Raw genomic sequence first — 24254 nt, forward strand, 5'->3', positions numbered from 1 at the left:
ATTGGATTTATTGAAAGAATTTCTTTAATTTAAATTTTTTAAGTAATTTGTAACCTGATGATTGTCACCGAAAATGATTGGAAATGTTAGTTCCTTTAACTTAGTTCAATGCTGATAAATTTATTCATGAGTAGTTATAATAATCAATTAGAATTTGTTAAAATAAACACTTGAGCTCTTATATGTGTATGTACCTGTACATATATATAAGTAAATTGTATGTAGAGATAGGACATCTAGATATTGAAAATCATATAAATAGTTATAAAAATTATAACTTATAATATTTTTGGTGCCTAGATGTCCTAGCTTTAGTCATATGATATCATGACCTATTTTGATATATGTTATCAAGATTGGAAAAATCTGTACGTTTTTTTTAAACTTTTTTTTATATTGTCTCATATCGTCATTTTCTACATTGTTTTAAAAATGACATAATTTTTCAAAGTGTATTGGAAATTTCTTGGTCATTTTATATTATGACTACATTTAAAAATAACTTGGATTAGTGTTTTTTGTTGTTCTATATTGGATTATATATAAGTAATATATATAGACCTACTTTATATTGATTGATTATATTATGCTTTTAAGCTTTTTTAACAGTTTCTTTGTAATACTTTATGATAATTTTAATGACTTAGTGTTTGAAAAATTATAATTTTTTAAATTTAAAACTTATCTTTTAAACATAATTCAAAAAATTTTTTATACCTGTTTAAGTATAATTCTTAAATAATAAATTTGTTTGTTTCTCAAAATTTTCAAATCAATTATTGAAATATTTAAATTGAAAGAAAATCTAAGATTTTCTTATGTATTGATATTTCAAATACAGATCTTAGATCCTGAGAAGTTATGAAGTTTGAAGAGAAAGCAAGAATTTCTTGCTTTCTCTTCAAAGTTCCTTCATGAGTTTGCAAGCTGAGAGACTTTATTCTGTAACATAGTTACAAAGTTTTTATGAGTTTAGGCAAACATTAATATTTATTAGAGTTATTAAATAAAATTAAAAATAATTTAGTATTATCTAAGTTTGTTTTTATTATTAAAGTAATATAAATTAAATTTCAGAAATGATTTCATAAAATATATAAATATTATAGAATTTATTTTTATTTTATAGAAAACTATAAAGTCAGATGGATAAATTTGCTATTGATCTTGATAAGGTATTGGATGATTTTGAAGAAAGTGAAGGTATTATAATTTAATTATAAAGTTATTAATTTTATTTAATAAAATCAAAAGTTATTTTATGAATTACATTTTGTTTTCAGATAGGGCAGTGCAATTGGATCAAAAATCAACTATTAAAGATGATTTAGTGTTAAAAAATAATTTAGAATGTGTGCAAAATATCAATTTTGAAAATAGACTCTACATTTCACATAATGTGTGTGACTATCAGCAGTTATACAAAGATCACACAGAAAAATTAGACTTATCTGAAGCTGACTTTGCTTCTGCTTTGAAACCATCCACATTACTTTCTCTACCCATTCATCATCATAATAGTTTGTCTCAGGTTGATATTAAAACAAAATCATTCCAGAATAATTCAGAAAAAACACATTTTAGTAATGATAGTTTTTCTGATTTCAATAGATGGACTAAAGATTTGAAAGATTCTTCAATAAATAATATTTCTGACAGCACGAAGGATTCTGACAAATATTTTACAAATGGCTATGTTCAAAATGAAGAAATGTTATGCATATCTGTTCAAAATACAACTAATGATAACAATGATAGTTTTTCTTCTTCAGATATTAAAATTCAACTTTTGCCTTCATTTTCTACTGAACATTTCAAAGCCGAGAATGACCAAAATGAAAATATGCAAAATTCAAATAATGATAATGAAGAAAACTGCATGTTGAACAATGAAAATCAGAACTGTAAATCTGTAGATACAAATTTTAATGATTCTGTAGATAATCTAGAAGGAAACATTTCAGAAACTTGTACCGAAGAATATGAAGAAAAATGTAATGTGGATGCAATTGAATCTAAAAAAAATGAAGCTGAAAAGATTGATGATGATGATGACGATGCTAAAGAGAGAGGGATTCATTTTAAATGTAAAACGTTAGAACTTGTGGAATCTGTAGCATCTGTGGAAAAACCTCAATTACATTTGAATGAAGATGAAACACAAATCTCTTCTTCAAATGTAACACAAGATAGGGAATTAAATGAAAATAATATAATAAATAATAATTTAGATATGAAATCTAATAATACAGAAAAAAATAATATTTCTCCCAAAACAATTGGATTTAAGGATGTTGAAGCAGATTATGAAGATGATATTGATATTGAAGAAGTAGATAGTTATCTTAAAGATATTTTAAATGAAGATAATTCTGAGAAAGAAAATCTAAAGATGGATTCATCTACGGAATATTCAGAAAATAATAATGAACAGGTAATAGAATCATGTGGTTTAACCTTGTTTAAAGAAAGTAAATTTGAAAGTATATCAAATGAAGAAATAAGAGAAAAATCACAAGTGAATTTAGAAGTACCTAGTCCTTGCAAAAAATCAACAGAGGAGATTGAAAATGAGAATTTTTCAGAAATTAAAGATACATCAAGTGAAAATAAAGATTTGCTTCATAAAGAAGAAATGGGAGCAAAACCAAAATTTATGGTTCCTAATACATTTGAAAATACAGAATCATTTTGTAATGAACAATTTGATAAAGAATTATGTAATACAGAATTATCTGCTACTAATATGTCTAATATTGAAATTACTCATGATAATTTTGATCAGAAATTTTCAGAAGATTCTATTTCATCATTAAAAATAATAGATAATGACAAAAATATATCAGAAAAGTCATTATGTATAGATGAAAGTGGAGAAATATGCCAGACTTATGACAAAAATGGAAATTTAACAAATCAGATTGATGAAATGAACTCCACTACAGTTTTAAGAAATGGGTCCTTTGATGAAACAAATACTCCTGTGCAACCAGCTCGTTTGCCCAGGCCTACAACATTGAATCTTCCAGTTCGTGTATCTATGCGGCCACAAGTTCCTACTGATATGGAAAATTCATCCAATGACAAAACACCTGAAAGTATAGATAATGATGGTAATGAAACACACTCCCAACCTATAAATCCTGGATCTGCTATTGAAGAAAGAGGTATGCTTTTTATTTAATCTTCAGTATATCTAATATATTAATAAAAAATTTAAATTTTTTAAATATAAATTGAAATGTTTCAAATTTCAATTTTTTTAATATTAGTTAAAATAAAAAATTGAAATATTCTAGTATTTAATAGTAAACCATATAAGTTAACTGTTGCCATGCTGACTGGGACATTCAATGTCTACATGGTCTCCACGTTAAGCTGTATGATTATACATTAAACAGTCACTAAATTAGGAACACCTGCCTAAAAATGGGTTGCAGATAGAAAGTAAACTTAGAATGTGATAATTTCATTATTTAGTTTAATAGAGGAAAAATAAAGCAAACAAGCTAAATGAAATTATAGTTTAAAGATTGACTGTAATAAATATATTCTATAGAAAATAACATTTCCTCTTTGGGAAAGAGGATCAAGCATTGTAATTTTTAAATACTGTATAAATGTCAGTCAATTGGATAAAAGCATAATTTGACATGCAACAAAGCATCATACTCAAATTAATCACTTAAAAAATTGTTAATTAAGTAGATGACACTGTTTGAAGTTTTTAAATTTTTGATCTCTTTTTAAGTCTTTTGTTTTGTATAACAGATTCACATAACACTGTACATTTTCAGAACCTTACTACCAAGATATATGGGGAATTCCTGTACATAAAAATTCACTTCCAGAGACAATCATTTATTTGAGGCTATGCTTCTGATAAAATGTGTAAATTGGTTAAAAAAAGTCCTCTGGTGATGAATACCATAAATCAGTGATTCTTAACAGGGGGGCCGCAGCCCCCTGGAGGTCCGTAAGAAGTTTGCCGGGGCCGCCAAATTATCCAAAATTTCAGAATATAATAAAAAGAAAATTGATGTATAACCGAATATCGTATTGAGAAGTGAAATAAGAAAGATAAAGTTTTCCTATTTAGTTTTTTTTTATTTATTTATTATTTCTTCTTACATACAACTTTGTTAGTACAGAAGAAATAAATGCAAATATGCTACTTACACTGCAGTATTTACTTCTTTTATTCCAAAGCAATTCTAAGAAACTATTAATGCTTGGAATTTTAAAAATAATTAGGAAAAATAGTAGACTTAGTGGTAAACTTTGAAAATTTAAATATTTTTGCAAAAGATATGAAAAATCTTTACGACAAGTTGTGGGTGTTTTAGTTTAGTTATAGCATTGACTTTGGATCGATTTATCGGCATGTTTCTTATTTTATTTTTTGTTAAAAATTAATGAGTTTTCATGTTTAATTGTGAAGTTTGAATGTTATTTAAATAGATAATGAAATAATAAAGTTATGATTTACATTTATTATATAAAAAATAAAGCAATAATAAAAAAATTAATTTATTATAGATAATTTAACAAATATAAATTATTATTAAAAAAATGGGGGTCACAAAAAATTATGAAATATTTGGTGGGCCGTGAGTATAAAAAGATTAAGAACCACTGCTATAAATTAAAGCAAATAATTCATTAAAAATGACTGATAGAATTTACTAGTAAAAATATTGAAGAATACAAATACAAGTTTAATTATAAAGTATTCAGAGATTAAATTAAAACTTTCTTTGATTCAGAAATTGAAAATAAATTAAAATTTTGTGAATATAAATGAACTTGTGTTGATAATTAGATTAAATATGTTTGATGGATTTTTAATCAAATAATAATAATAATTGAATATTTTTTACCTATAACATATTAAGAAATATTTTTAAGAAATAGCGTTATCATTCTTTACACAATAACTGTTGTGAAATTTGGTTTAAAGAACCACATTCCAAAGTTTATAGTATGTTTTCTAAATATTTTTTATAAACTGATTACTTAAGTTTGAAAACATTGATTTTTTTCTATTGATTTTTTATTCAAATTTTTTAATATAATAATAATTTTTTTTAAAGCTAATTTTTAACTTTTCAAATCTAACTTTATTATTCTCTCTCTATTGAAGAACCTCATATTACAATTAACACATTAAATACTTTGTTCCTAGTACTTTTTTCTTAGCTTATCTTTAGAAATACAAGAATGTTTCAAATATTTAATTCTTTAAATTCTTTCATTTCTGTTGTTTTTACAATGTGAAAAAATTTTCATCATTGATTGTTAACTTTATTTAAAATTTATTTCAATATTTATAATTATTATAAATAATATTCAATTCTGTTTAATTTTGTGTAGTTTCTATAAGTGAAGAAGAGCAAAAACTTGGAAAAATAAAACCTTTTTGGGTGCCAGATACTGAAGCATCGAATTGTATGCATTGTGATGTTAAATTTACTGTAATTAAACGTAGACATCATTGCAGAGCTTGTGGAAAGGTAAAAAGCTTGCTTTTAATTTAAAATGGAATTACAATGAAAACATTTTTTGGATTTTTATATTATACAAAATAATAATGAAATATCATTAAACATTTAGCTACAGAATCATGAATAGTAAGTTATAAAGTAAATTGATGTAATTTTTAAATTTTTTCAAATAATTTTCATTATTTTAGATTCAGATTTAATATTTAATGTGATTTATAAATGTAAATAATGAAAAATTGCAGTCATATTTTAATCTTCTGATGTCTGATAATGTGTTACCTAATGGATTAGCAGTGTCATTTGATATGCATATATAAAGTTTTTTTGTTTTTGTAACCAAAAATCTCATTTGTATAAAAATAAAAAATTTATATATTTTTATTATATTGAAAGTTTCTGTTTAGTTTTTCTTACATGTAAATTTCTGCCATTTTCTGCAATATCAGTCAATTTTTATACATTTTACTAAAAATTATCTTTAATTAAATATTTGAATGTTTTAACCATGGTGTAAGAATACAGGTGATACCACTCCTATTGTTTGACTATCAAAAACTTGTCAGGAATGTGTTTTACACTTCAGACGTTTGCCACCAGGTCCATCCCAATATGATGGCACCTGGTGGCAAACGTCTGAAGTATAAACACATTCCTGACAAGTTTTTGATAGTCAAACAATAGGAGTGGTATCACCTGTATTCTTACACCATGGTTAAAACATTCAAATATTTAATTAAGGATAATTTTTAGTAAAATGTATAAAAATTGACTGATATTGCAGAAAATGGCAGAAATTTACATGTAAGAAAAACTAAACAGAAACTTTTTGTATCATTGTTTACCATTTACTATTGCCTTGTTTGAGTGTTTTTAAGAAATTCTTACAAAATCATGTCTTTAAATGATGTGTGCATAATTGCAAAGATAATTATTATTCAAAGAAACAAATAGTAAATGTATTTAAGGCACCAAAAGATTTGGAATTACAGTAGAGAGTCGTAAATCGGCACCCTGGTAATCGGAATCGCCACGATTTTCAGTTGGACTGTGTTGTGCTAAATCGAACGTTTTTGATACTAAATTTACTTCTAAAGTATAATTTTCATGTTTTTATATTCTTCAATATATTTATTTTGTTTGTACAAAATGCAGAAATAATTTTTAACGATACGATAGCCTCGATTATTATTATAAAAATTTTCGTTAGGCTTAAAATCAACAAAAATTCAACACGAAGCGACACGCAACGGAGAAAAATTTGAACATCGGACAGGTTAATATATTTTTTCGTACATAGATTGTAATCAGAACAAATCCCTAATCTGAACAACCCCAGTCCCCAATTGATTCTGATTTTCGGTTCTCTACTGTATTTAAAAAATGGAAATGATTGATATTGTGTGCAGATATAGAACCAACCAAACACTGTGATGTTTGTGAAAAGCATTTTGCTTTGCGTCAAATTCTTCGTTTGTGGAGAGTATATAAGGATAGAAAGGAAATCATCAATGTTCCTTATAAAACTCTTCACAAACTAAGAATGCAGTGCTCAGTTTGTTTCCAAATTGTCCATCATACCTTTCTAAACCCAGCAAAGCACTTTGAAAAAGTCTTTTAATTACTTTTATTATAGTTTATAAACTATTTAACCAACCCATAAATTAAAACATGCTTTTAATTGCTACAACAATGTATAAAAATTATAACCAAATACTTTTTATTACAGTGGTTTTTGGGGACAATTAGAAGAGTTGGATGTTAAAATAAACATCCTGTTTTTTCAATATTTTTGCAAATACATAATGATATATATGTATTATATTAACTATGTATTGAACTATATATATACTGTATGTATATTGTCATCATTATATTCCCTATTAAAATCACCAAGATCTGGTATTTGCCAAATTTTGTTTGATGAGAAACCGAGAGTTCTCTGTGAAGAAGTATAAAAAAAAATGAAAAGAAATCCAAAGAGGATCTTATCCACTTGAAAAAATTAAAAGAGAAATTGGACGGACATATTGAGGGAGGTATTTAGTGTGATGAAATATGATTATGCATCTGCAGATATATTAGAATGCATAATAGATTATGTAGCTGGCTTTGCAAAAATTTTAAAAATTTTACAGATTGTGAAGTTTGTATTAAGGTATTGACCAAAGATGAAAGTTATCAACCTGTAGCACAGTTGACTAATCTCAAAACAAAAAGCAGACTCACATACCCAAATACCTTTCTATTTTCACTACTTAATCAAATTAAACAAGAATTATCAGTCAGCATGCTTAGTTTAAAGTGTCATTAAGCATGCTGACTGATAATTTGCAGAAGCACTGTCACATAAAAAAACCGTTTCAATGTAAAGCATATAAAAATGGAATATAAAATATTATGTACCTCTAAGGTTAAGGTAATTTGCCATACACAACATGAAATTGCAAGGCATTTCAAAAGAGAAATGAAAATATTCCAAATTTCTTTCTGAATAAAGCTGTTTATTAATATTATATATATATACTGTATATTATTGAGTTTATATTGTTTGAATGATCTGCAATTAAGAATTATGCTGTACTAAAATTTATCACAGTAAAAATTATATGCTAAACCCAAAACTGCTGTCAAGTGCATACAGAATAAAATCATTTATAAAGGACACTTCTAAACAATGGACACCTTTAATTAACAAGCATTTTAACATTTTGGATATGAATAAAAGACATTTATTCTTATTGTTGAGGTATATAATGATTTGCAATGTTGAGAAACATTAAACACTTCAAAATAAGTTCAAACTCTTCGATGTCTGTCATTAAGAGGTTATACTACATCATGAAACTTTTATAGGGATGAAATTAAAAAGCAATTGATGGTTTATGGGCTTAAATTACATTTAATAGCTAAAGTAATTATATATTTTAACCTTTTTAGACTATAAAAATATCAGTTTAATGAAGGTTTTTAAAAAATTATACATGTATTCTATTACTTTTAGATTATTTTATGTAAATTTCACTAATTTTATTGAAATTAACACAAATTAGAGTTTAATTAGCAATTGTTGCTAGTGGTAATCAATGGTAAAAATTTGACTTCTACATCATCACGACATCTGGTGAATACTCGAGTAAGCTTAATCACTTCACCAACATCCTTGAATTCTTATTATTCTTACACCATGGTTTTAACTATTAATACTATATTTTTAAATTTAACAGTATTTGTATCTATTCTATTATTTAAAATGTTAACTGTAATATTGGGTCGGTACAAAAGTTTCTGGAATTTTCTGGAGTTTTATAGTACAACATTTATATCAAAAACAAAAAATAGTTTATTTAAGAAAATAATTGCCATTACATTCATGCACCTCCTTTCATTGATTGGGCAGGTAATGGATCCCTGCTGAATAAAACTCAGACTGTTTTACTTGAAGAACACTGCAAGCGTAATTTGTTATCTCCTCTCCATCAGCAAGCTGCTTTCCATCCAAGAAGTATTATATGAAGCAGAAGAAATGATAGTCAGATGGTGCAATGTCTGTGCTATGTGGGGGTTGAGGAAACAGACTGAGGTCAAGCAGTTTCTGCTGGGTCAACCTTGACTTGTGTGATCTTGCGTTGTCGTGAAGAAAGATCTTGCAGACATTTTCAATGGCAGTTAAGTAATGAACTACAGTGGACTGGTCATAACCAAGTGTTTAAATTGTTTTTCGTGTGGTCAAGTACGGGTTGGCTTCGACCAGGTATCGCAGCTTGTCATCCAATATGATGAAGGCTTTCCTGAGTGTGGCTAATCTTTGACTTCTTATTGCCCAGCTGTAAATTTACTGAACCAATCATAGATTGTAGACTTGGAGACAACATTCTTGCCAAATTATTGCACCATATGGCAATAAGATTTAGCTACTTTTATACTAGATTGATAATCATAAAGTAAATAACAGCACATAAAAACTGGAACAGTACAATAATGAAACTAACACCTATATGTGGTTTCCAGTAAATAACTGTAAAGTTCTAAAGTTTTCAGCCACTATTTAGAAGTCCTCATCAGGAAATAAAACAAAACAAAAAAAAGTTCTATCATTTAACAGAGAATAACCTTTAAAATAGCAATTCTAAATATTCAAAAATATGTTTAATATGTTTGTGATGCACAATTTAAAGAATAAAAATAAAAGAAAGGCTTTCAACAATTTAATTCTTTACAAGGCATGATATTAAAATTAAATAATAAAATTAAAAATATTAAATTCTGTGTGAATCTATAAAATCTTTTCATGCTTGCAGTACTGTAATGCTGTCAGAGTTAACGCAACATTTTTTTCTCAGCTAAATGGATTTCTAATGCCTCCAATGATTGTAAGTCTAAGACCTTGTGTAAAAGTGTAGCTTCATCCCAGCAGGGAGAAAACCTCAGGTTCAGCAGCAAAATGGGCAAGTGCTGTGTTGAAATTTCCTTTGGACATGTCATATTTGTGGTTGTGTATTCTGGCTTGCAAGGATCTGTATGTAGATCCTATGTACAACAATTGGGTTACAAAATAGACAGTTTAACATGCATTTTCACAAATCATTTGTCCTGCATGATTTGTAAAAATGTTAGTTCCTATTCAAGTTCTACTTTTGAATTCAAATGTTTTGTTCTCTATGAATGATTCTGCCTGAAGAAGACAGTTATATACTGTTGAAAGTACTTGCAAAATAAATAATTTTATGTAATGCTGACAGTAGTGTATGCTATCTTTCTCTAATAGTATAAATTGGCATGTATAGCTATTTAAGTTTTATTAATTTGTTTTAACATAAAACTGTATTATTTTTTTTTCCAGTATCATACTCACTTATTTATTTATTTATAGGTGTTGTGTTCACAATGTTGCAATCAGAAAACTCGTCTTCCTCATTTAGATAATAAAGAGGCTCGGGTATGTCAACATTGTCTTGCTGTTTTAGTTCGAGGCAAGTGTTTTTTCTTAATAAATTTTTAATGCATATCTATAATTATTTTCCAATATTATAAGACTTCAAAATAATAATAAATAAATTTGAAATATTTTTGTAAAACTTTTTATTTTTATATTTTAAATAAAAAAAGTTTAAAACAAATAGATTTTCAAAGACTGTTTCCATCTCAAAATTTATATAATTATGTATATATTATTATTTTACAAGTGAATAAATAAATATAATTTGAAATATGAAAATTTAAAACCAGATCAACCGTGAATTTGAATTAGTAACTTAGAATTTTTATTAAATTGAACTGCAGATTAGTCTTCAAAATCACTTGCTTTTGAATCTAGTAGCATACAATAAATTATGCTATTAATTTATAAAACTAATTCATTTTATATCCATGTAATTTTATATAGTTATTTTATGTATGATAAATTTATTTAATGTACCATGTTTTATTGTATTTTATTGTATAATTTCCAACCTCCTCCAAAATCTTATACCAAGAAACTATATAATGAGACAGTTAATTTTTCTGAACATTTTTTGTTTGGTACAATTTTCTTGGAGAACAAAATAGTTCCCCAAGAACCAGTTATAAAAAGTTTCTAAAGATGTAGTAAACTGAAAAAATTAGAGCAAAAGAGAGATTCTAATCTTCAATCTCTGTTTGTTTCTGAATATATAATTATTGTATTTACAATATGTTTCAAAACTTTAGATAATGAAATTGTAATAAATTTATATATAGAAAATTATTTTATATTTCAAAAATAAATAATGAATATAACAAAAGTTTTCAATAGAGCTTGTCTGAAATAGTTAAAAGATTAGAAGAAAATTTACAAATGATAGTTTTAAAAATTTAGATGATATGTTCATACTTTGAGCATGAATTGAAAAATGATTAAATTGTAAATTTTTAACCAGCAGCAATAGCTTCAATATTCAATCTTTCATGGATAAAGATTTTGTGTAATTTTTATTGTGTGTTAACCCAACATTTCTCAATTCCTATCATTGTTTGTATAATTATTAAATACAAATAACTTATACACAATTGAATATTTTATGCAATCTTCAAACAAAGTAATTTATTCTCAATCTATATGATGATGTATGTGTTAAGACAATATATTGCCTTAACACATACATTATCACATATTGCCTTACACACACACATTATCACACATGCCTTAACACATATTGCCTTAACACATTCAAAAGTTTAGCTCTGAATATTTACAAAATATTACTGTTAATATTCTTGCTGGATTGAATAGGAATTGCATATCAAAAATTCTGATCTTGAATTCTTTCTATTTCATAAAAAAAAAGTTTTTTTTAGAGGTACATCTAAAATTAATAGTATTATGTATCAATAATTTCCATGATTATATATTTATTTATAATGACAGTTTCATTATTTATAAATTTTTTAGCTTAAATTCAAATTGTTGGAAGAAACCATTAAATTTAGTTATTCATATTTTTGGATAATAATAAGTATATATAGTTGTATAAGTCAGTAGTCTTAATTACTCTAAAAGTATTTTGAAAATGAGAAACTTTATTGAAAAGTAGAGCATGCTTATAAAATATCATAAAATATAAATTACAAAATTCTTAAAAATATATATATAACATTCATAATTTTTAATTATGAATTTTAATACTATATTATGCATAGTATTATAGTTTAGTATTTAATTTCATAATCTGTCTAGTTGCTACCTAAATAGATAATTTTTACTTTATAATAAAAATTTTATACTTTATATATGTAAATTTTAATTCAATAGATTTGTAAACAAATATTATGCATTTTTTGTTTTCGTCTCATAAGAAGTCTGTAATGTTTTGTCTTTTTATATGCATTCATTAGTTCATCGATTCTCTAAGAAATTTTGATGATAAGTTTTTCTTTTAAAAGTGCTTTTTCTGTAATATCAACTATAAACTGATTTTATTTTATGGTTAATGTGTCCATGCCAAATATTTTGAAAAAGATTTGGAAAGTAATAATTTTTTAATGATGTTAATACAGTCTGGCCCATATATAATCAATATGAAGGGGGACTAAGAAAAAAAAAAATCATTATAATGATACTTCATAATAAATGATAATGCATTTATTTCTGATTTCCAAATGTGCACATCATTTTTTACTTTATCAAAACACTTGGTTTGTGTTTTAAAGTTAAAAACAGAATAAAATAAGATGTGCAAAAATATTACTTACAGTATAAGAGAATGATTGCAGTGATTTCTATCTCCATCTCCAATGATAAAGCTTTTTGTTTTTGTCCAGACTTGGATATCATGGTTCAAACACCATGCAATGAGCTTGCTCTGTCTCTCCCCAATAAGAGAAAGAATAAACTGAATTTAAAACAAGACAATTACATTTACTTCCTCTAGTTTGAAATTAGTCAATACAGCTGGGCATCTGATCCATGACAGGATTGGACTCATGGATCTAGAACATGTGAAAGGATATAGTCCTGATTATTTTGAATTTTGGAAGAACATGAATGCTTAATCAGCCAATTTGATTTCAAGTTGATAATCTGACTGACTTACTCTAGTTCCTTAATGAAAGCAAAAAGGGGGTAATAAAGCAGCACCTATGATTTGATCACTCAGCATTAGTCATACTTAAAAATTTAAAGCAAAAAGAAGTCTGTCTGAATTCCATAGAAGCAAAAATTAACTTTTAATTTGAAGGTTTAAATGAAATTCCTTTCTTGGAAGAATTTATGTAATGTTTAAGCAATAATGCTGCATTTTCTTTCTACTAATAATCTATAATATATATTTTCAGCATGACTGTGCATCAATAGGTTGAAATCATCATATCTGATATATCACTTCAAAATACTTCCATAACATCTGAACATTAGCATAAGTTTAATAAGAGGACAAGGTTTAAGGGGACAAAAAGTGTTTATTAACCAATAATTTGTAATAACAATCTCATTATATATGGGCTAAACTGTACAAGATTAGAAAATTTCATTAGTTTAATTACAGATTTGTAGCTTAAAAACTGTTGCTGGATATACAGGGTGGGCCAGCGAAAACGAAACGGCAGAGTGTTCGTGTTTGTCCAAGCAAAGCGCTCGGACAGGTCGATTTTACTCTCGAGGGAACATCTTTTGCAATAAAGTTTTGGCGATTTTGAATACAACAGACAACAAAAAATTTTAAAAACTCATTTATTTTGTATTAACTAAACAAGCATTTATTTCGAAAAAAAATGTTTGTTTAGTTAATATTCAGAATCGCAAAAACTTTATTGCAACAGATGTCCCCTCGAGAGTAAAATCGACCTGTCCGAGCGTTTTGCATGGACGAACACGAACACTCTGCCGTTTCGTTTTCGCTGGCCCACCCTGTATAATAAAATGTGTATTGAATATTAAAAACTTAAATTGCAAATGCAAATACTATATCTATCATATATTTTAAATGAAATATAATAATTATTTTCTGTTAGGGATATTTTTACTTACAGATTATTTATCATAATTTCTTTTTTTAAAGAAAATTAGTTACTAATGAAGTGAATAAAAATTTAATTATTTTGATTGAATAATTAGAATTTCACTAAAAATAAATTTGTCATTCAAAATGATAACATGATAGAAAGTAGATATATACCAAGTTTTATGTCTTGAAATATGATAAATGCATGTCTTGTTAAATATTTATTAATTTTTCTTAATATCTTTAGTTTTTAGAAATTAACCTTACTCATATGACAAAGAAAAAGTTAAATCTGCTACATAGATTACTGTGTCTGCATTTTCTGAACTTAATAAAAATAATTATTCAAAAATTAATACCCATCTAACACACATGATGCAATAGATTTTGCTCTGTGCTACTGCAAATGCCAATATTGATATTGCTTCAAACTTCATTTGAATGTATTAATTTTACAGTTCAAGAATGGGAAAGATTGTCCAACAACAACACACCTTCTAGTCCAAGTTCTGGTGGAAGTAGTCCTAGTTTGACACCTTCTTTACAAAATGGATCAAATTCTCCAGGTTTAATTTCCAATAATCAAGAAAATTTGGGTTGGTGGCCACCCAATCCAAATAATCCTCAAGAATATTGTTCGACAATCTCACCATTACAACAAGCTCAACCTTACTTAAATTGTCCACCTCCAACAGTTTTGGTTCCAATTGGTGTTTTAAAAAGAGGTAGGTAGTGTAATTGATGGGATAAATAAATTTTATTTTGAAAAATATAGAATTTTTCAAAAAGAACCTATATGAAACATTAATGGGGAAGAAATTGAAAATAGTTAACTTTTTTATAAACAATGAAACTTTAAATTTAATAATTAGATAGTATATACTTTGATTCAGTTTAGATTTCAAAATCATTATTTCATTAAATGCTACATATTACAAGTTTTATTTCTTATCAAAATTTCAAATTCTAGGTTTTAAACTGTTATAAAAAAAATTAGGTTAAATGATTTTTTATTAAGAGATATTAATTTAATTATATCTAAAATTTATTTCGTATTTAAGCAAATGTATTTAATAATCATTAAAATTAGCAGTATGTGAATATTTTATCAATTGTATAATTATTTTGGGAGGAATTGATGATAGGTTGTTTTAAACATGTCTAAATCATACTATTATTATATTGATATTATCAACTCTTAGTTTTCAGTATATTGGTTTGAATGCAACCATTTTGTTGCAATTTAAATTATAAATCTAGAATATAAAATCAGTGGTTTAGAAAAATTAAAATTAAAACTTTAAATTCTATTTAATTTTTTAAATAATGTTATTGAGCTGTAGTCATCATTATTATGAACTCTTCTGTGAATTAACTTCATTCTGTTTTTGTGTTATTTTTGAAATTGAATGTTGAATCAGCAATGAATATGTAATGAAACCCAAAATGTCAAACATTTCATTTTTATGTATATTTTATTCATAATAATCTAGTTAACACATATTAGAAATGTTAGATTATTATTGATATTTAACATCTACATTTTATTTTAGGGGAAAAGAAATGTTAATCATGCTGTCCAATAAATTTTTAGAATTATAGAAAAATTTTCCATGTATCAAAAACATATTACTCTTACTTGTATTAATATTGAAATTCAAAACTGCATTAATCTGAGTCCTCTTCTATATTCTGTACATAAATAGTAATTCAGACAATCTTTTAGAATGTTTTTTCATTTATTTAATATTTTTGGAATTGTTTAGAATACTCAGAATACACCAGATTTGCAACTTCAACGGTTTAGGATCAGGATGATATCAAATTTATTATAATTTTCAGATTATTTAAGTTATATTTAAAAATTGATTAAATAAAATAACTATTTCTTAATAATTATTTAAATTTTTTTATTTTTTTTATATAAAATCAATTTAAAAATATTCATTTAATAATGATCATTTTAGTTTTTCCTAAATTTTTGTTATTGTTTTCATATTACAGAATACATTTGACAATTAATTATTTTTTATTGCCTTATCTCATCATCATTTATAAATTTATTAGTTTGTTAAATTTTATTTTTTGTGTTGAATTTCCAAAAATTAAACACACACTTACTGTCGAATTACATAAATAATATAAAAACAACTATCTTTCAGCATTAAAAACTTTTTAATAAAAATAAAATGTGTGCGCAAGCATTTTCAACAGTGCATTGCTGTCTTCATCAGACAAAAACTGTCATAGAATGGAACATCAAACAAAAGTTAACACAAGTTTAAAATATTTTTAAATGCATATAAATAAAATTTTAAACCCATGTTTTCTTATTTTAAAATTTTTTGATATTCTATTCTACAAAAGTTTTTTGTCTGATGCGCTGTTGAAAGTAGTTACATATATATTTCATTTTTATTAAACTGTTTTTAATGCCAAAGAAATAGTTAGTTTTATACTACTATTTGAGTCTATTGTATATTTTTGTAAAGCAGAGAATTTAATGCTTTCAAATTTTTAATAGATTGTTTTAGTTGTGTATCTTTTGATTTCTAGAGTATTACGTAGCTCCATTAATAAATTTAAAATAGCTTCTGTTTTAACATTAGGCTTATTTTTCCTAAACACTTAAATCATTACACACTTATTTTAAATTAGTGTTACATCTAAATAGTTTATTATTGTCTCAGTTATATATCATAAAAAGACTAAAATATTAAAATTTTTTGATTTTTTTATTAAAACTTTTACAAAACTAAGCTTATAATAATAAATTAGTTTGTTTAATGTTTAGGGATGATAAATTTTATTACTAGAGATAAGAAAGTAAATTTTAAAAATGTTATCTTAAATCCAATATTATTAGCACTGACTCTACCCCTGAAGAATAAAACCAGAACTATTCATTGAAAATTATAAATACTTTTGAAAATATTATTTTCTACAAATTTAACTAAAAAAGCACCATAAGCATATTATAATTCAAACAAAAGCTGCTGTTAGAACAAATGATTAGATCAGTTTAAGTGCTTTGGATTGCTGGGTGAGTAATCTCTAAAGATGCAGAATAAATTAAACAGAAAAAATATATAAAATATCTTTTCACATAAAGATTTAAATAAAAGTGGGAAAAATAAGAATGATCATGAAAGGAAGAACAAATTATATTGAATTAATCAACAAGAGAGTAAAAATTAGATGGTTTAAATTCAACTAATTTGAATAATTATTTTTAATATTTAAATACTAAAAACTTAAATAAAATTACTGTTTTTGCCATATGAAAGTAAAGGTTCTTTTCTATTAAATTAGAAATTTTCATTTTGCTACTTTTGCTCAATTTTTTAATAATATTGAAGAGTTTTTTTCATTTTCATTTTTAACAAATAATTTTAATAAATGAAAATTTCAGAATAAATCTTAGTTTTTATATAATTAAATTTACTTTTAAATATAAATAATAATACCTGCCATACATTTATTTTAAATTATTTAAAATTTGTAACAGGTGACATAATAAAATGGATTACATTACTTTTCTTGTAATTATTTTGCTGCTTTAATTGTTGAGAGAAATCTAAAAATGAAATTGTGGAAATTATCAGAAATTTCTGTTTTTACAGTACTTTTCTTAATTATTGTAATAAAATTTTCCTTTCAGATTGCCACATTTGTTTCTCAATGAGCTGAATAGTTGTCTAAAAAATGTCAGATTTTAAGTATAATTATAATGGAATGTAATGTAATATAAGATTATTAAGAAATTAATATAAGAATTTTTATATGACAAATTAGCCAAAACCAGTTAAACCAGCAGTAACCCTAAACCTGATCATTCATGAAACAATTACAAAATTAATAAATGACCAAGACACACTGAATCATGATAATACTAATCCTTACAATAAACAAGAATAATTATTACAAAAACAAAATTCCTATAACTAACTCTTAATACTAAACTTACACTAATATGAAAAAATGAAGATAGCAGACAAGTAGTAGTAAAATTGGCAGATAGGACAGAACAAATGTACCTGGGTTCTGTCAATGTCTTTTAGTTCTCATTGTTTTGATGGGCCATGTGGAACTTTTTGCACAAAATTAACATTTTCTTCTTTTTCTCCTTGGTTTCTGAGGGCTTTGATTACCAATCCAGTGGTCACTTATTCAAAACTCAGGTTGATATCAAATCCTTTGAAGGTCCAAGAATTTCAAATATTCCTTCTTGAAGTTGCGATTTCACTCTTATACTAGGGCAGTGGTTCTTAACCTTTTTATACTCACGGCCCACCAAATATTTCATAATTTTTTGTGACCCCTATTTTTTTAATAATAATTTATATTTGTTAAATTATCTATAATAAATTGATTTTTTTTATTATTGCTTTATTTTTTTTATATAATAAATGTAAACCATAACTTTATTATTTCATTATCTATTTAAATAACATTCAAACTTCACAATTAAACATGAAAACTCATTAATTTTTAACAAAAAATAAAATAAGAAACATGTTGATAAATCGATCCAAAGTCAATGCTATAACTCAGGGGTCCCCAACCTTTTTGTACCTAAGAGCACATTTTAGAATACCGGTCGGACGGCGGGCACCATTTATTTTTTCAAGGTGAATTTAGAATTGGACATAGTTAATAATACATACACATGATATACAAAAAACATTTAATTCCAAAAATGTAATTTAACATACACAAGAATATTAACAATAATTTTTATAAAACAAGTAATTACTAAACAATGCATACAAAATCTACAAAGTATAAAAATTCTTTATAAAAAAATATAAATCTCAAAGTCAATGTGATTTTTGGCATTGCATTTCATTGGCCATAGCTTTGTAATTAGAAGAGTATGATGTTATTCCTGCTCGTAAGCAATCGTCAAGGTGTTCATCTGTAAGTCGTGATCTGTACTTTGATTTTATAATGTTCATTGTCGAAAACAATGATTCACACAAGTATGTGGAACCGAAAACGATTTTATTTTATATGCTGCTTTTTTCAAGAATGGAAATTTGTTTCTTTCAACTATATTCCAGAAATTCTCATCTGATAAAATGGATTTTAGGATAATGTCGTTCTGAAGATCCAAAATTTCTATCTCAACTCCTCCAAACTACCCCCTCTGGAGAGACCCGGGATCGAATCCGATCGGGTTGAAAAATCCCCAGGAATTTTTCAGGATGGTCCAAGCGGATATGTCGGGCCCTGTCCCTCATCACCTGGCCGCCCAATTGTATGGTGGCCGAATACATAATGGGCTTGCTTAAAAAGGCCTTAGTGCCTACGGGGGGGGAGTTTAAAAAGGAAAAAGTTAAAATTGCTTAAAATATCTTTTAAAACAGAAAAACCTAAAACCAAATTGATGAAGGGTCATGATATATGCAAAATGCACATATTAGTTTAATAAAGAAATGTCAGTCAACTTTCAAATTAAATAACTATGGTTTGAGAAGTTCTTTGAAATAGGAAAATTATTATTTTTGTTCTACTTTTATTATTTAAGGATTAACATGTCTAGATTATAATAATAAGTATTAAAACTTTGTCACGAAAAAGGATATTTAAAAAAATACATTCTACAGACACTTTCAATTTTTACTTAAAAAATAGATATATTCATTTATTATAAAGGAGACAAACAAAAATGTATTCGAAAAAAAGCATAATTTGAAAAACATAATAAAACAAATACTTGTTTTATGTGGGTCTGTAATTAATCAAAAACGACAAAACACCATTTTAAAGTGATTTTTATTCAAGTAATATATTTATAAATAATATGTAGCCAAAAATGTAGCCATGTCAAATTTATGTAACCCAAAAAGTAGCCAATGCGCCAAATGATATTTTTTACGCCAAACTAAAAAAAGGGTAGCCAAATTTGGCGCAAAGTGGCCAAATATGGCAACGCTGAATGAGCTCCAGACAAATGTCTGCATTGTCACAGCAACCATAGAAACGGACCGATTAATTTCATTTTAGGTATGGGAAATTTGGTTGGCGAAAATTTGGCGCGAGAGGAAAAAGAGATCGGTCGCATTTCGCTTTGTGCTTTTATCTGTGTTGGATGCCATTTCTACTTTTGTGTGGTTAATCATTAAAAATGAAAAAACTTTTACATAGCATTTTATTGAAAACTGAAATATTTTTATTTTTATTGTGGTCGCACAGCGGCGGGCGCACACAAAACGATCGGCGGGCGCTATGGTGCCCGCGGGCATAGGGTTGGGGACCCCTGCTATAACTAAACTAAAACACCCACAACTTGTCGTAAAGATTTTTCATATCTTTTGCAAAAATATTTAAATTTTCAAAGCCTACTACTAAGCCTACTATTTTTCCTAATTATTTTTAAAATTTCAAGCATTAATAGTTTCTTAGAATTGCTTTGGAATAAAAGAAGTAAATACTGCAGTGTAAGTAGCATATTTGCATTTATTTCTTCTGTACTAACAAAATTGTATGTAGGAAGAAGAAATAAATAAATAAAAAAAACTAAATAGGAAAACTTTATCTTTCTTATTTCACTTCTCAATACGATATTTCGTTATACATCAATTTTCTTTACATTATTATATTCTGAAGGAAATTTTGCATAATTTGGTGGCCCCCGACAAACTTCTTATTGACCCCAGGGGGCTGTGGCCCCCTGTTAGGAATTACTGTACTAGGGTGACAAACAGTTTCACACACCTGCCCTCAGTTTGTTTTCTCTCATCGAGCACCAGCTCAAAAGTCTCCATTCTTCATCTCATATGCTTTCAGGTAACCTCAGGTAACTTGCTCATTATACTGGTTATTCCCAGAAGGGCTCTCACCCCGAAAAAGGAAGAATTAAGGAGATTAGAAAGTTACAGAAGGAAGAAAGAACAAAGAATAGGGGAAAAATACAAAGAACAAAAAGACAAACAGACATGGTATACAGCCACATAGGAACTCTGAACACATGATCACTATCATTTATGGCTATGAATGTCTAAGCTGCATGTACACATTTTGTTTGTTACATAACAGTCAAGTTTAGATATGAACTCATCTTCTTTCCATACAAAATTGCAATCAGTGATTGAATTTTTAACATTGGAAGATTATATGCAAAGGAAGAAACAATCAATTCAATGAAGTGCTGTGAATATTTATAAGCACTTAAGATGTATTCACATGGTATGTCCAGAACGAGTTTTTTTTCTTGTATTATTGAAAGGTCAGCAGTTTTCATTAAGTGAAGTTCAAATTGCTATACAGGAAAGGATCAAGAAAAACCGTAAAGGTTTTCATGTACAGAATGCAAAAATGGATTGAATATTTGGAAAGAACATTTCACTTTAAATGATGATTATGTTAAAAAGTGAATATGTGTGGCTAAATAAATAATTTTTTCTTTCATTTTAAAATTGGTTAAGTTATTCTCTGTCATCCCAAACTAATTTTATAAAAATGGGGAACTTATTTATTATTCAACTCTTGTATATTAAGTTATAAGTATAAAAAAATAATTTGCTCCTTTGTGTATCATTTTTTGTTCAATTTATTTATATTTTATGTAGATAGATATTTCAGTTAAATAATTCAAAAAAAAAAAATAAACTTTCATTCTGAAATTAACTGAAATATTTTTCCTAAAGTTATAAACTTTTTAATTAGTAAATTTCTAATATTTCTGAAATTATATGTAGTGTTTTAAAATAAGAATTTAGTAAATGTAGATTAACTATATCCATAATGTTCTTTTTCATTAATAATCTTTTATTTCTGTTTACAATTTTAGATATTAGGTGTGTAATAGTTAAATGTTATTTTGTTTTCCCTCTAAAGTTTTAATTTTATATATAAGATTTAAATAGATTTTATTTAATTTTAATATATTGAAAAAGTAAACATGCTAAATTTTAAAGGAGATAAGCCAAAAGGAGAACCAAAACAAGTAATGTTTTCTGATGGCATCAGGCCTGGTGGAGATTTAACTGATCAGTCAGAAATATTGGATCATCCTCCTCCATATCGTCGTCAAGGTAGAGTTCAAAGAAGAATTGAGAAAACTTCTACAAGTAATCAAATATTGTTTTAATATATGTTGTTATATAATATTAAATATTTAATAAAATATTAATATATTTTTATTTACTTTCTAGTTGATAATAGTGCTCAGAATTCAACTATAGTTTCTGGTAAAAAACATAAAGCATCACAATTAAAATCACGTATCAAAAAAGTGATTGTAAGTGATTCTGATGGTCCACTCTCACCAATTCTGTTGCCACCAGGTAAAATTATTTTTGGAGAACAAAAAACTAATATAATAATTAACTCTTATTATTAATATATATTGGTTATTCTTCAGATAACTTAATTTTTATTAACTTTATTTATATCTAATATGTTTAGATTTAAGCTCAGAGGGAAAACCAGATCTGGAGAAATTAATCAATTGGTTAACAGGTTAGAGAATTATTATTATTATTATTATATATGTTCAAATCAATGTTCTGACAACACTAAACAACAATAAATAGGTTTAGTGTGCAGCACTTTGCCTACTTAAACAGTGACATACATTGTCCTTTCTTGGTTACCCAACAGTTCTTTTTGTCCTTCAGTGTGGAGACTAATAAAATTGAAATGATTAAAATTAGAACAGAATTATTTTTGAAGTATAATTTGCCTATTGTTTGGTGGATAACTATGTTAAATTTTCAGTTGGCTATTAATATGCCTCAAAATCAAACTTATTGACCACAAATGATTTTAAGGTGACTGTTTTATCATTTCAATTTTATTGACTCTAATTTGCATTTCAGATGTATACATTCATCTCTCTTCAGTTGGGTACAATATTATATTCACATAGACATATCTAATATATATATATATATCATATTGGTATCAATAAAATTGAAATGATAAAACAGTCACCATGATTTTGTAAGAAATTTCAATAGTTGTGTGATAATCAATTTTTAACATTTCAAGTACAGTAAGACCTCGCTTAACGCTGCCGCTCGTTTTGGTATTACGTGATAGTATGGGAATTCCCCAAGATCGCACACAGTGTTGGGATTCCCCGAACGCATGTTTGCTGCGTCACAGTTGATTTATGATCGGTCATCAACTTTATCGTGTGTATAAAGATATAAACATTATTTTATTTTATTGTGATAAATACGGCATTTTTTAGTTTTTACAATGGGTGATTGCAAAGAAAAAGAAAGTAAAGCAACAAGAAAAAGCATTTCTGCTGGAAACTAAAATGCAGGTGCTCAGACGATTAGATGCAGGTGAACGGCAATCTGATATCGGCACTGCATTAAATTTGTCAACTTCAACAATATGGACAATTTTAAAAAATAGAGAAAAAATTGTATCATCAGCAACTACAACCACAACGACTTCGGAAACAAAAATTACCCGTACCAGAAGCAATGTGTTTGAGGAAATGGAAAAACGATTTTCCATCTGGATTGATGGTGAAGTTGAACGTAATATGCTATAAAGTCAAGCAATTGTAATGGAAAAAGAGAGAAAAATTTTTAACCATATTCAGAATGAAAAAGGCGACACGGGTGAAAATTTTGTAGCTAGTCGTGGGTGGTTTAATCGATTTTAAAAACAGAAACAATCTTCATAACATACAAGTTACTGGAGAAGCAGCAAGCAGCTGCAGCATTTCCAGTAACATTAAGAGCAATCATTGAATACCGGAATTATCCTCTTGAACTAGTTTTCAATGTTGATGAAACGGGCCTTTTCTGGAAGAGAATGCCAAAACGTGCATTTTTATCCCGTGATGAAAAGCGAGCATCAGGATTTAAAGCTACAAAAGATCGTTTAACACTTCTACTGGGTAGTAACGCTAATGGAGACTTTAAATTAAAACCACTGCTTGTTTATCATTCCAAAACCCCAAGAGTAATGAGGAGAATTTCAAAATCATCTTTACCAGTAATTTGGGAGTCCAGTAAAAGATCTTGGATCACTATGAAAATTTTCCAGAATTGGTTTACCGAACATTTTTGCCCGTCTGTTAAACGCTACTGCGAATTTAAAAAACTAGAACCGAAAGCTCTACTTTTGATCGATAATGCTCCAAGCCATCCAATGCATTTGTCTGACTTAACAACATGCATTCCAGTAGAAGTGGTTTTCCTGCTGCCAAATACAACTTAGTTAATCCAACCAATGGGTCAAGGCATAATATCAAATTTTAAAGCTTATTATCTGCGGCGGACATTCTGACAATTGATTAATAAAACAGATGGGGCAGATAAAC

At 26.7% G+C, this 24254-nt stretch overlaps 1 protein-coding gene across 2 annotated transcripts in view; it reads left to right on the plus strand.

Annotated features, from left to right (window-relative positions):
• Sara (Smad anchor for receptor activation) overlaps positions 1-24254 on the plus strand; it is a 57152-nt gene that overhangs the window by 13840 nt on the left and 19058 nt on the right. The window contains exons 2-9 of one of the 2 annotated variants that reach the window (XM_067281285.1): positions 1130-1203; positions 1284-3167; positions 5374-5513; positions 10375-10474; positions 14419-14685; positions 21883-22035; positions 22120-22251; positions 22373-22426. In XM_067281285.1, the coding sequence (XP_067137386.1) occupies positions 1146-1203; positions 1284-3167; positions 5374-5513; positions 10375-10474; positions 14419-14685; positions 21883-22035; positions 22120-22251; positions 22373-22426 (2788 nt within the window). In that variant the 5' untranslated portion in view covers positions 1130-1145. The remainder of the gene's footprint in view (positions 1-1129; positions 1204-1283; positions 3168-5373; positions 5514-10374; positions 10475-14418; positions 14686-21882; positions 22036-22119; positions 22252-22372; positions 22427-24254) is intronic. The other variant, XM_067281286.1, reaches the window with a different exon arrangement.

This window comes from Centruroides vittatus, unplaced genomic scaffold, assembly GCF_030686945.1.
Source record: "Centruroides vittatus isolate TY-2023 unplaced genomic scaffold, ASM3068694v2 contig_914, whole genome shotgun sequence".
Lineage (NCBI taxonomy): Eukaryota > Metazoa > Arthropoda > Arachnida > Scorpiones > Buthidae > Centruroides > Centruroides vittatus.